This window comes from Lepisosteus oculatus, chromosome 10 (genome assembly GCF_040954835.1).
Source record: "Lepisosteus oculatus isolate fLepOcu1 chromosome 10, fLepOcu1.hap2, whole genome shotgun sequence".
Taxonomy (NCBI): Eukaryota; Metazoa; Chordata; class Actinopteri; order Semionotiformes; family Lepisosteidae; genus Lepisosteus; species Lepisosteus oculatus.
This window is the reverse complement of record NC_090705.1, coordinates 1,955,849-1,969,507: the sequence shown is the minus strand read 5'-3', so window position 1 is coordinate 1,969,507 and position 13,659 is coordinate 1,955,849. Positions and strand designations below refer to the sequence as shown.

Here is a 13,659-nt window from a genome sequence, read left to right as displayed (position 1 = left end):
TAAATCTGAGACATCGGCATCGGCAATCCTGTGCACTGCTGGCTCAGCCCAGGGTTTGCACTGTTTGCACTTGGATTACTCTAATACTCGGCGTTCTGCCAGGTGGAGTCTGTTAGCGTTTATAGGTGATTCCCTGGTTCATATAAGATGATCTCATTAATCAAAGCTGCCCAATGACAGGCATTTTCTTCTAGCGTTCAGGAGATCTTGGATCGAGCTATGTTGTCAAGTGCAAGAGTAAAGAGGACAGGCCAGCCCAGATCATTTGGCAAAGGATATAAAAAGAATACAAAAGTAGGACCCTGCTTTCCATAAAACTCTTGCCTCCTTTTGAGACTTACCCACTCTGCACTCATAAATCCCTAGTTCAGGGTGTGTAATTTGAAGAGCTTTTTTTTCTGGATCACTACAGTACAAGTGGAGGAAAAAGACATTTCTTCTCTAGTATTCTGAATGTCTTCCAAACAGAATAGAGGTAAATACAGTAGGTTTCCATATTATCATGTCCTAAAAGAACATGGCTTTAAAGACAGAGCGGATCTCACATTTAGCCCACTATTGGAACAGCTATAGGCTCCAAATTTTGTAAATCCGTAAAGTAACCATATACATATTTCTACATTTCACATTACTTTGACCTCAGTGAATACAACACAATAGTACTGGGTTTTTTTCAACTCCCTGATGTGTTAAGAATTTGTAGTTTTCAAGAGTGAATAATTTAGGTAAATAATTCTGCACCTTTGTAATACGACAGACAATTATGTTCTGCTACGAGTTTTAATACCTAAAACTATAAATAAAATTACAGAACGCACTTATCTTATTTTAAAAACATAACTAAAAGAAAAAAAAGGCTGCCATGATAGTACATACATAAATGTAGTTGGTATTCACATGAAATAATTTATTTTAAAATGTATTTATAATATTTGGCCTTCAATAATCATTCTAGTAACAGAACAACAGATGTAAACAAGTTTTGTAGTCAATTTTTAAATTTAAAAATAGGCTGTATTGTTTGTTTGTTTTTTGGTATCTGTCAAATCTTATAGTAAAACTACCCTTTTCCTTCTTGTGTATCCTGGTTTCAATATCTTTCAAGCTTTCTGTTGCAGAAACAAGGCTAGTACTGTTTGCCAGAAGTCAGAACAGAATAACACAACTGAGCAGATAATGCAATATCAGGAGAAATATGATTGCATGCCACTTGGAGTAAATGCAGAGTGTTAACTAATAATTACTCAAGAAACAATAACTGGTATTTCCCTGCTGGGATCATTGCCCTCATAAGAAAGCCAGAGAGCTGTGGTTACTTTCTTGTCTTCTGTAGGAATTCTGACACATAATCCCTTAGAAACAGCAAACGTGGCACTTTTATTTCTTGAGAAAGATTGTGATTGTCATGTTTTGCAGGAGGACTGGATAGATTTCTGAGCCAACAGTAAAAGAAATTTAAAATGAAAAAAAAATCACAGCTTCAATAAAAGGAAGGGAGGAAATGATTGCTCTTTTGCAAAGTACAAAAAAAAAACGTTAATAAGTTGTGTTATCTCGTGGCCAATCTTCTAGCTCTTCTATGTAATAAAATCTAGCTTCATTTTGGTGGCTATGATGTCTTATGTATACACAGTGATATTGGGATACCTGAGCTGTGATGATTTGCTGAATTTGCTTTCTTAGCAAAGTCTGAAATGCATTTTTTCCCCTTCTGGCAGTTGACGGGGCTTAGCTGTACGCCAAGGTCCCTAGCCCATATCAAATCTACTACTGTGGCTTAGCGTCTACCAGGCCTGTAACTAGACCAGATCCGGCCCATGCGTGTAATGCTGTTTGTAATGAGAAATCTAAACAGGGAATGGCAGCGAGGCATGACAGGAATGTGTTTCCATTGGAGACGTTCTGTGTAAAAAAAAAAAAAAAAACCTGAAGGAAAGTCGCGTCCAGAAGGCTCACTCAGCTGGGCCAAGACGGAAGACTAATGTTATTGTACATTGGCTGTCACCCTGCCAGCCCTCCCTCACAGATTTGTTTCTCTTTTCTCTCTCCCTCTCCCTCTCCCTCTCCTTCTTCTTCTGCCGACTGTTTGCTCAGGTGGACAGTGACACCATTTGGAACGAGCTCCACTCACCCAGCGGCGCACGCATGGCCGTGGGCTGTGTCATCGAGCTGGCTTCCAGGGTAGCCTCCCGAGAGCTGAAGGTGAGGTCTGGCGGCAGCGTGTGTGGGAAGGGTGGAGGAAGTGCAGACAAAGAGACCAAAGTGAGCGAAGAAAGAGGGGCCTGCGGGCGCTGGGAGAGCGCAGGGATTGTTGATTTTAAAGTTTAATGATCTGCGGAATGTGTCTCGAAACGGCACAACGCGGAGCGCGTTTCTCTGTCCCACGCCGTCCCACTGTTTCTTCCAGGAATTCTCTTCGTGTGAAGCAGCAGAGTAGCGTCCACGCTGCTGCTGTTTGTTTTCGTCCCCGCGCTCGTGACATCGGTCCAGGGATGGTTTTAAAAGGGGGGAGCGGTTCTAACGGGGTTCGGCGTTACTGTTTTGGCGGGGCAGGACTGCCGCGTTACAGGAAAAATGATTCTGGCGATTAAAAAGGGAACGCAAACCAGCAGAGTGGGCTTGAGTGCTTGAGTCACATGAATCAATTGTTTTGAACACAGAACCCAACCGTAACAGATTTATATTAAATTCTATTGGGTCTAATCACACTTGATTTTGTTGGAGTCCAGGACGCCTTTTGACCTCTTCATTTACATTCTAGTGTAAAGCATTTCCACATACCTACAGTTACCTGCCTTATGCCGTGCAAATAACATAGGAATTTACATTTAGTGCTTCTTCACGCTTAAGCACTTTCAGTTGAATAATCAGGCCCGATCACAAAACAAAGCTATACTGAATGATTGTTCCATCCTTTGCTGTTTGGCGACTGGATTTCCCTTTAACCAGCTCTGAACCGCTCTGTGGTAGTTGTGCACGTCTGAACTGCATCCGGTAGGAAACAGTGTTGCGATTGCAATGTCTTGGCTTTTGCAGAACGGCTTTGCGATTGTGCGACCCCCCGGCCATCACGCAGAAGAATCTACAGCCATGTAAGTGTCGGTGGCTATTGTCCACCCAAGAGCACCAGCTTCACTCGCAATCACCTGTGCAGCTCCGAGCCTGGCAGGACTCTAATTATTACCAGATGGCAATGGAGGTCTGAAGGAAAGTCTTTCGAGGTACTCCCAGAATCAGATTTATGACCTCGGAAATCATATAGCATTAAAAAGAAGAAAAAACAACCAGAATGTTATTTATGATCATTTTCCTTGCTCTCTTGTTTTCTTATTTTTCTGTTCTTCTCTCTTCCACAGGGGATTCTGCTTTTTTAATTCGGTCGCAATCGCTGCCAAGTACCTGAGGCAAAAGCTCAGTATCAGCCGGATTTTAATCATAGATCTGGTATGTATAACGCTTTGGGTTCAAGAATCTGACTGAATGGCAAGTTACTGTAAATTCAACAAGGCCGAAGCGACCAGCGGGGGGATTTTAAAATAAACCTTCAAATCAAAAAGAGTATACATTTCTTTCTATAGCGCTGCATACACTAGCAGGATAATTCTAGTAAAAAATGAAATCAATTAAACATTTAAAAAATCCAAAGGATGTTTCCTGGCTGTATGAATGATCGATAATAAGTATTTAGTACAGCAAAATGTGAAGCTTTACTGTGCTGCTTCATCCTTTCAGTGGAAGGATCCATTTCAATCAAGTTCTGTACAGCAAAACAGCAGTTAAGATTCCAAAATAATAAAACTCTATGTCAAAATGTCATCCATGAACAAAAGTATGAATACATTCTATGCAAAGAACTTAAGAGGTCATCCCTTGTCTTTGCTTTCACAGTTTGAATGACTATAGAGTACACCCTGTAATTGTACCTGTCCTTCACTGCTGGGCCTGTAGATCCTGTGCTTTTTGATTAGTTGGGCTGCTGGAAGTCACATGTTCAGCCGCTAACGTTGATGTTGGGTTGAGCTCAGATGAAAGCAATGGCCAGTCCAATGCCTCCTCTTCAAACAGTGCATGAAGAGCCTGTTTACTGCAGGTCCCCACTGTGCTGTAATGAGGTCTATGTTCTGTAGAAGTCTCCACCCAGCTTGCCGCCAGTCTAGTCAGTGGTGTTTCTCCGTACTGTGATGGTTTTGAATTGCCTCGACTCATGCGAAGGTTTCCAAGTGATCTAACACGTACGTTAGATATGCGTTTGATAATTTGGTAAAGTAAATGTACATAAACCTGTTTAACTGAAATTGGTATATTGCTATGCTGATGTTTAAAATGCATATATCTGCATATGGGTGTCATTGATGTTAAGCTTGCTGCCTTATAGCGTTTGGGTCCTGGGTTCGATTCCCCTGAAGTGCCTTTTGTCCCCCAAAGGGGTAGTATGGGCTTTCACTGGGTGCCAGCTGTGGGAGAGCAGATATGATCATTATTACCAAAAAAATCATTATTCTGTTATATTTTCTTCATGTTAGAACAAAATAAAACTGTTGAATGCACTGCATGTTCGGGGATTAATGAAGAGAAGAGAGCGGTATTTAGCTGTGGTATGAAGGTCTTGGCCATGAGGCAGTATACTGTAGCTTAACAGGGAGTAACATCAGGGCTTTTCCTGGTCTGCTTTTACAAGTATACAGTGTCAGACGGCTGACAGCTTAGTCATGAGTGTGGGCTCAGTGTGGAAAACCCTGCAGGATGATTGTGGAAGGAAGAAAGTGTGGAGAATTTGTGTCGCCAGAATGCTGACAGGTACATGTGAAGAGCAACTGTATTTTCGAATTCTTGCAACAATCTCATCCCCTTGGAAGCAGGCTTTAACAGAGGCTTTGCCACGGGGGATGAGAGCTTGATTTACCGTCACGGCCCTGAATATGTGTGGCAGTCCACACGGTGAAGAAGCCCTGGCACTCTTGTGCTCCATGATCCAGGGGCTGGAGGTGCCGTCTGCACTGATTCAACAACAGGACCAGGGACAGGAGTCAATCAAATCCTGCTCCGCACCGGGCAGCTGGCAGAGTAACTCTGTTCTGTTTCTCAAATCGATGGGAGACACACTGTACAGTATCTACACAGAATTTAGGAGTGTGTTATTGTGCTGTACGTAAAGCAATTACATAATTAAACATTTTATCATCTGAAGTATCCCAAAGGTATTTCCTAATCGAATAAATACTGACTTTATTCATTTTGAATGCCAGGACAAAACTACTTCTTTTGGTGAGAATCAGGATTAGCAGTTTCTAATAATTACAGCATTAGCTTTTGACATTTCAAAAGCGTACGCAACAATAAGAATACTGTCAGCACTCAATGTATGTGCTTTAGCAGGTCTTTATGATATCTTTGCTGCAGAAACTCTTTATACTATTAATATTCAACCTTTGCTGCTCTGCACAATCATATAATCAAATAAGCCAAATGCATTAATCAATAATTAAAAAATATCCTGTCCCATATTTTGCTGAAAAGTCTTTTAAAAATCACTTTAAGCTGCATCAGTTCATCAGCAGGCAGTTTTAGTCACTAGAGGAGAACTGCTGAGAAGATATGACCTCAGTCCAGAGCAATCGAGTCGAAGTAAAGATCAGGTTTCACAGGCAGAGCTGTTCACTATCACCACTCAGACCTGTGCTGCACTTTTCTGAAGCAGGAACTTAAGATAAAATTAATATACAGTATGGTCAGTTTCTACAGATGCCACTGTGCAAACAATATTAGTACATGGTGCACTGAACTCTCACTTACTATGAAATAAAATTACTGCTGATAATATGCAGCAGTTTCAAAGCAGGAACTAGCAGTTTCATTTCCTATGGCTTGCCTATCTCCTTTTTCTAAATGCTTCACATGTGACCTCAGTGGCGCAAGTCCCCAAGGGACCTGATCCTTAGTGCAATCGCATGAGATATTAAAATTCAATCCACAGGTTCTCCTTGACCCTTGTGTGAAATTGCCATCCCACCAGGGAAAGCTTCAAGTAAACCTTTTAACTTTTTACAATTCAGTTAAAAAGACCCACTTGGCAGACATCAATGGGTATCAAAGTATTCTATGATCATCCGTCATCAAAGCTGGAACGTTTCTCCATAAATAACGCCAGAACAAGGTGTGGAGCAACATTTTCTATATCAGTGTCTCGGGCACAAATGCCTCATTTCCTTTGCTAAATATCATAGAATCAGGCCTGTATAAAAGATAGTTTGGAACCATTACACAATACCTTGAAAAAGTATTCACCCCCTACCAGCTCTCACCCTTTGAATTGAATTATTCATACAGTTAATCAAAACTTGACTGCCGAACCTGAACACTTTGATGGGTGAATGGAGTTTCATGTCATCAAAAGTACAAGGAAAAATCAAAAACTAAAAAGGGCTGATTGCATAAGGGCCCATCCCACTTTGTTACGGCAAACAAATTCGTTTGAGTTCACAGAGAGCCTCCAAAGCAACTCAGGGATAAAGTTGTAGAAAGACACAGGTTACAGCAAGGATATAAAAATCATCATTCATCAATCATTAATACTTTCATTAAGAGCTTAGTGGATGAAATGTTAGAAATGGGAGAATCCATGAATCGGCAATATTGCAGTGACTCCTCAACTCCAGCTTGGAGTCTGCAGCAGAGCGTTTAAGTGACGCTGCAAACAGGTGGCAAGGGGTTTGGTGTTCAGATGCAGAGGGTAGCATCTGGCAATAACACAACATAGCGCAGCGCCCAGGCAACATCATTCATATCTGTCGTCGGGCATGGTAGTGGCAGCATTATGTTATAAGGGTGCTAATCACGAGCAGGGACCAGAGTGCTTGTCAAGACTGAGAGGAAAATGGATCCAGCAAATTGCAAACAAATCTCAGGGGAAAACCTGCTTCAGTCCTAGAATTGGGGTGAATATTCACCTTTCTACAGGAGTGGCTTGGGATTAAGGAAGAAAACATCCTTGGCTGGCGCAGTCACAGTTCTGACTCGAATCCGATGGGAAGTCTGTGTGAAGCCTTGAAAGCTGCTGTCCATCCACAATCCCCAATCAACAGAGCAAAAGAGGAGTGAATCGAATAGCGAGTTTAATTGGAGTAACTCACCTGGCAAGAGCAAACAAACAAACAACAACTGTAAGGATGAGGCTGTCTGAACCTCCTGCAGCCTTCTTAATGAGGGATGAGCCGGGAAGCTACCGTAGGGGTGAAGATGGGGCGGATGGAGGAATGGGAAAACAAAATGTGCGAGGAGAGGGCAAGCAACGTGGTATTTAATGTATATACAGGTAGGTGGGTGAGATTAGTGTTGGCCTTCTTCACAAATTTTGTTTTAAACTCCATGAGGTAGAAACTCCATCATTCTGGTGTGCATAGTTGGTAAGGACTTATTTGTAGCTGTAAGTCTGCCTATAAAGTGCTTCTGCAAAGTATTAACCTTAAATTTGTCATTTTTCCTTGCAAGTTTTGCTGACCTTTAGCTCCTTTCACCTAAAGAAGTGTTCGGTCTGAGCATTCATTTTAATCAAAAATCTACTTTAAAGAATGTGCCTAAAACATGAAATTCAGCCAGATAGAACATTATTGAAAGGAGCTGAATACCTCTGCAAGTCAGTGTATGCATGATCTCATAAATTTTTTGTAATGTTAGTAAAATTGTACTGACATGATTTTTGTTCATTGAGTTGCATAGTTTCCTCACTTCCAAATTACTTCCAAATTCATTTGTTTTTTTCCCTCAGAGGTTGAGTCTTTGGAAAAGTGTGATCAGGGACCAGGGTACTGAAACAGCACACACTTGAAACAGTGCTCAGCTTCAGAAGGCATATGCAAAGCCTCGTGCATTCAGGGTCAGGCTGTACATGAGCTGGAATAATGAGGTGGGCAGCTCTTACTAAATCTCTACTGTTTAAACTGTTCACAGACTTTGTTTTTCATTGACACCTGAGGAAACTTGCATATTGATTTATGGGTACAACCTTTATTTTACCAACGGTTCTGGAGGAGGTGTAATAGGTTGTCTGACAAAGCGTAGACAGGAAATGAACCCTGGCATCAAACTCTAATCAGTTACATCTGGAGCCAATTATTTATTTTTTCGGCAAGTGATAAAAGATTTAGAGACTAGTGTGATACAATTTCTCAGGGAACACATGATGGCATAATAAAGGCTATAATCAAACTGTATCCTGCTGTTCAAGGCCCAACAGCTGATGTACTTAAACTCAAGCTCTTTCCAGCACAGATGACGTACAGAGAAAAGTAAACTCGAAGGAGCTCTATGGAAGAATGTTGCTAATAATGCTGAGACGAACAGGTTAGAGGTACCTTGTTAATCCCTCTTTTTAAACCTTCTGTGTAGAACATGAAGTAGAATGGAAAACAAAGACCACTTTACATCACTTTTGTTTTAAATCCACACTTACCAAACTGATTTGGTTCATTTATGAGGTAAGTCAATTGAAAACACACTTTCATTTAGAGCGACAATCTTGAGCCCTGTTTATACAGCAGGGCACTTCGTGGAGTGCCTTGAGTGAAGTGCCTGCGGCTCAGGGGTTAATTTTTTACGTTTGGACGCTGCAGATTCGAAAATACCTAGCTGGGGTACGTACAGTATGAATGCAGTGTTGGTCCTGAAAGGTGCTATTTCAAAAGACCTCATTTACTTTAGTAGTTTCAGTAATTACACTAATGCTTTTCCCATCAATGGATGTCCTTCCACTCCTGCATTTAGCCCGCATCCGAGTCCTCTCAGTTCCTCGCCCGACAGAGCTGCACTGCAGAGTCCAGGGGGTGGTCTCTCAGTGTTATGAGCAACCAGACGGCCCTCAGCAGATCTTCCTCCTCCAGTGTTCAGCGGTGTAAAAGCACTGGCAAACAGGACACCAGCTTCCCCAGGGCAAGGTGCCTGTGGAAGTTACGCTGGGTGTCTTCTGCTAAGAAAGCACCTGTTGCACATCAGTACTCAATCACTTGGTGTTATTTAGGCAAAGCTCAGAACATAAAAAATAAGATGGAAACCATTCATGCATCCACCTATCCATCCAACCATTCTTTTGCATCCAACTCAGGGATCGTGGGGGAACCTGAGCCTAAGCTGGCAAGAAAAGGGCACAGGGACAGGTACATCCCCGGATGAGAAGCCAGTCCATCGTGGGGCAGACAGACACAGATGCGCACACACGCACACTCACACCAGGGCCTGTTTTCCCTAAATCCCAATTAACCTACTGTACCAGGTCTAGAATTGACCCCAGGGCTCCAGTCTGCAAGGCAATTCTAAAATGTCACAAGGCTCTATCAGAGGTCCCGTCACGCTGCAGGGGGCACAGGGTACCTGTAGCGCAGGTTAGAGAAGTAGTCGTCATGGCTGCTGCCCACCCACCTTGCTTCCACAGAGAGAGCATGTCAGTGTGCAGTCAGAAAGGCAGGGTCTGCCTGTGACACATTGCTGTGTCCTGGGCACTGCTGTTTATTTTGAGGGGAGCTGGTTTCATAAAACACAGTTTTTATTTAAACAAATGAATAGAAACTAAATTACTATGAAATCGCTATAAAACTATAATAACACTATAAAATCTAAACATAAATAAGTAAGTTTACAAAGACTTCTGAGAGCTCATAAAAAAAGCCTGGGTTTGGTTGCGTTTGCTGACTGAATGAGTTTGCGACAGTGGTTTCTTGTCTGAGCCAAATCAGTTCTGGGAAAATAAGCTCACTGCCTACAATCCTACACGTCTTCACACACAGAAGGGACATTTCTTTGTTTTCATTTTGAAATCTCCACTTCATCAAATGGGCATTTTTTAGTAATTTTAATACATACACTACTCACACTTTGCTATAATTAAAATGAAAGGATATATGGTATAATACAGTATTTTATCATTTTAGATATGTGATACACATTTTTTAGATTCTGAAAAAGGTCATGGGAATCCAAGGTAATATATAGTATGCACATTGCTTGAGAACTGCTAACAAACAGAAAACAGTGTGTCTTGTCTCATCTGTGTGCACAGGTGTACTGCAGGAATCTGTATTAGGTCCATTGCTCTTGCTGATCACTGAATAGATTCTACCACAGAAATAGTTAAATTTGCAGATGATGACCAGACAGGTTGAAAACTCAGAAATACATTGCAGACGTACTTCCATAAATTGCTTTTAACTGTTTTTATATTTTATCAGACAAAAAAATGGTTCTATAGGAGACACATTATCTTTGAAGTGCATTGCTGCAGACCTTTTAAATCACGCAATATGCAAACCTATTTGAGGTGCCAGGCTGTGTTATATCAATTTTTTTATTTGAATTGCTTTGCCCATTTTTATTTTGACCACGCAGTAAATTAAACACATAATCGACATCATCAGTATAGCTTGAATGTGACATATGTATTTAAGTAGATATCTGTCATTGAAATCCTGGAGTTTTGGCCGATCACAAAGGATGTGCAAATAGTCATTAAATAACAATTTGGAAAGAGCGAAGCTCGGCATTGTGTTCCATTTACAATGCCTGATCAGGATGGTTAAAGTACTGAATGTTGATAATGGCTTGCATTAGGACCAGTCAGGTGATTTGTACAAGGCATAAGTCATATTAACAAGACTCTCACACAAACTTGCACTTCATTCAATTACAGTATTCATGGATCTCTACTGGTCTTCTTCTAGTAACCCAATCATGTATGCTTTTATTAATACTGTAGTTTAAAATTATGATAGCAGCAGAAAACTCTTTTTTAACAATGTTGAATAACTGACAAACTATCTATTGACTCCACTCACTACAATTTAAATGAGGAAGCTGTGAGTCTTTCATGTCCCCATAAATGGAGTTTTGTAGATTACAGTTTGTATTTCAGACTTTTTAACAATAACACCCCTTATTATGGTGCTGGTAATTAATGTTTTACACATAATTAATCCATTATTCCATTTATAAAAATACTTTATTCATTGATAAATCATTTTTAAAATAAATTATTGTGGTTCAGTTACAAAACCTGGTAATAACAGTTTTCTGTTACTACAATATCTGCATATACTGTACCTCCCTAACTTTTACAATGATTGCTTTCTACTCACAGTCTCAATAATGCTACAGAAACCCAAGAGACTCCAGTAAGACCTGTAGTGTTTCATGTAGGAGAATTATGTCAATATTATGTGCTACAGTGCTGTGGGAACCTAGACATATATATACATACTTATAATTAGATGTAGAATATTCAGACATACTGTATACATACAGTACTTATTTAAGCAGCAGTGTTACATGAAAAACAACTGCATTTGCAACCTTAGAACAACAATAAATATTTTATTTAAAAGGGCTTTTTAAAAAACTGAGTGTTGTAAAATAGTGTGTGTATGCTGGTCTTTAGCAGAGTGAGAAGACCTGAATTAAGATAACGTACAGACAGACCAATGGTCTTATAAGTGAGCTGGACAACCTTAGTCCACTATAATTTTCATTGGAAGCCAGTGCGGTTTGGACTGTCTGGACAATTCTGGACAAACTGAAGTTTATTTAGTACCTTACAAAATACTCCAGTATGTTATGTGTTACAGTAGTCTAATCTTAAAAAAAGCAGCACTAGTTCAGCGTCAGAAAAGCACGGCAACAGTCTTAAATCAGTAATGTTTCTTGTGATATCCCTAACATCACCTTAACATAACATGGGCAGGCCAAAAGTAACACCAAGGTTTTTAACTTCCATAATACAGTACATTTGATATCAGAACCATCAACACACAGCACAGAAGTCACCAACTTTGTAAACTGTGCTGTAAGCACAGCGTCAATCTGGATACATTCAGCTGAAGAAAATTCTGTTGCATCCATAACTTTATGTCAGACACCTGTAAAGTGCAAAAGCTGCAGCAGTTATATCTAATTTGGTCTGCAAGTAAATCTATGAAGGTGGAAGTCTGTAGATACTGACAATTGTAATTCTCCTTGTAACCGCTTATTAATCTCTGCAACTGCTGACAGTTGCTATTTATGCAAAAACGACCCAATCTGCCCCTGCTGGGTATTAAATTTTATACATTGCAAAATATGTTCAGTTCAGCTTTTCTTTTTCGTTTTGGCCAAATTAAACATTTGCATTTCTTTGGGGGCCAAGAAAGCAAAGTTAATTGAGCCTGAGGGGTTATGAACTGTTGGCAGTTAATAAGTCATAAAATTCCACCATAAAACAGGATGCTAGATTCCATCACTAGGACCCATAGTACAAAGAAGTGGTGTATAAATATATAATTGTAGAAGAAAGGACTGGGATTTCTCAATGACTGCTCATCTGGAGTCTCCAGGGCATGTTCACTGCGGTTTCCTGATTTTTAGAAGCCCGTTTAAAAAATGAGCGCATTAAGGAGTAATTTGCCCGAGAAGCATTCAGGAAGTGTCGGCGGGGGGGTAAGGCAGAGGGTTTTGGGCGGCTGGGGGTTGGGAAGCGGAGAGGGTAGGTCGAAAATAAGAGAAGGCTGGATCAAGCAAGGTTTTAGACTCTGCTAAATGTTGCTGTATGTGTCATGTGTCTCCTCTGTCCTTTAGGACGTTCACCATGGCAACGGAACACAGCAGGCCTTCTTCAGTGACCCGAGTGTCCTCTACATCTCCCTCCACCGCTACGATGAAGGGAACTTCTTCCCGGGCAGCGGAGCCCCTGACGAGGTGCGTCTTCGGTTTCACTCTCAGAACTCCCTCTACCCCAGCCTCCTGCTGAAATTGCATTCCATGATTAGTTCTTATTTTCTCAGCCCTTTTCTGGTGCAGTTAAACAGCACCCGATTACTGAAATTGCCCTGTGGGGCCAAACCACCCCCCCCCCACACACACACACACACGCAGACACACACTCTACCGCTGAACAGAACAAGTGCAGAGCCCAGAGCTTGTGAAGTCTGGAGGAGAGATCGCGTGACACTTTGTTTGATGATTGCTGCCAAAAGCAGAACGATCTGATGTTGTTTTTTGCCCTGGTGTTCCCCTGTTTTGCAGTGTGGAAGTGGCCCCGGTGAAGGCTATAATGTAAATATTGCTTGGACAGGTGGCCTGGATCCACCCATGGGAGATGTTGAGTACCTCATGGCCTTCAGGTTCGTACATTTGCTACGGATTGTGTGACTAAGGCAAATAACGTAGCATAAAGACCACAAATAGCACTAATGGACTGAGACAGACTTCTGCCTGTGTAGCTGGTCATCCCCAGAAGCATTTCCAGCCAGACTCTGGTGGAGCCGAGCAAAACAAACTTCAAAGTCTCCAGAATTTTTTTTACTTCCACCCATATAAAATTGCTTGGGAATACAATATGGAGAACATCACTGTTTTGTTTTGTTTTTTTGCACTTCCTAAAAGGATTTAGTTTAAGAATAAATTCTCAGTTCATGAGTGGCATGGTGGCACCGTACAGTTTCACAGCGTTGGGGCCCTGGCGTGCTCTCTGCCTGGACTTTGCGTGTTCTCCCCATGTTTACATGGGTTTCCTCCGGGTGCTGCAGTTTCCCCCCATAGTCCAGAGACATGCTGGTGGGATCATTGGCTTCTGGGAAAATTGGCTCTAGTGTGAACGTGTCTCTGTCTGTCTGCCCTGTGAAGGACTGGTGTCCTGTCCAGGGT

At 41.4% G+C, this 13,659-nt stretch overlaps 1 protein-coding gene across 8 annotated transcripts in view; it reads left to right on the top strand.

Moving 5' to 3' along the window:
• The window catches only part of LOC102694761 (histone deacetylase 9), a 185,103-nt gene that overhangs the window by 137,585 nt on the left and 33,859 nt on the right, over positions 1–13,659 (top strand). For all 8 annotated transcript variants that reach the window (XM_015357938.2, XM_015357935.2, XM_015357936.2 and 5 more), the window contains 5 exons: positions 2,095–2,202; positions 3,037–3,092; positions 3,357–3,444; positions 12,592–12,711; positions 13,039–13,136. In XM_015357938.2, the coding sequence (XP_015213424.1) occupies positions 2,095–2,202; positions 3,037–3,092; positions 3,357–3,444; positions 12,592–12,711; positions 13,039–13,136 (470 nt within the window). The remainder of the gene's footprint in view (positions 1–2,094; positions 2,203–3,036; positions 3,093–3,356; positions 3,445–12,591; positions 12,712–13,038; positions 13,137–13,659) is intronic.